The 389-nt window shown below is 40.4% G+C and overlaps 1 protein-coding gene across 21 annotated transcripts in view; it reads left to right on the top strand.

The window, feature by feature from the left end:
• The window catches only part of Atxn7l1 (ataxin 7 like 1), a 221,346-nt gene that overhangs the window by 190,647 nt on the left and 30,310 nt on the right, over positions 1-389 (top strand). For all 21 annotated transcript variants that reach the window (XR_004514541.1, XR_004514539.1, XR_004514540.1 and 18 more), the window contains one exon: positions 95-177. Coding sequence is in view for 16 of the 21 variants with exons in the window: in XM_033756682.1 (XP_033612573.1) it covers positions 95-177 (83 nt within the window). In the remaining 5 variants the exon portion in view is untranslated. The remainder of the gene's footprint in view (positions 1-94; positions 178-389) is intronic.

Below are 389 nucleotides of genomic sequence, written 5' to 3'. Positions count from 1 at the left end.
TTAAAAAAAAAAAAAAAAAAAAAAAATGTAGTCTAATGCCAAATCCTATTTAGCCTCCTTTTTTCTTATATTTTTTGTTTGTTTCTTAAACCAGAGAGAGAATTTGACCCAAATAAACACTGTGGAGTATTGGATCCCGAGACAAAGAAACCTTGCACAAGATCCCTCACCTGCAAGGTATTTCTCTTTCCATAAAAAATACTTCCTGCTCTCGCTGGGGCCTTTGTCGACGTGTTTGCATGCCACTCTCTGCACACGGCAGGGTGTGGAACCTCGACATGACCTCCAGCTGTTCTTTGTAAGGGAAATGCTTTCTTCTGGTCCATGCTAGCAGAGTGCCTGCCTCAAGCTGGCTGGCTTTTTAAGGAGAGGGAAAAAAAAAAAAAAAA

This window comes from Fukomys damarensis, unplaced genomic scaffold, assembly GCF_012274545.1.
Source record: "Fukomys damarensis isolate Sample0158 unplaced genomic scaffold, DMR_v1.0_HiC HiC_scaffold_4, whole genome shotgun sequence".
In the NCBI taxonomy this organism is placed as follows: domain Eukaryota; kingdom Metazoa; phylum Chordata; class Mammalia; order Rodentia; family Bathyergidae; genus Fukomys; species Fukomys damarensis.
The sequence above is the reverse complement of the archived record's forward strand: the minus strand, read 5'-3'. Positions and strand labels throughout refer to the sequence as shown.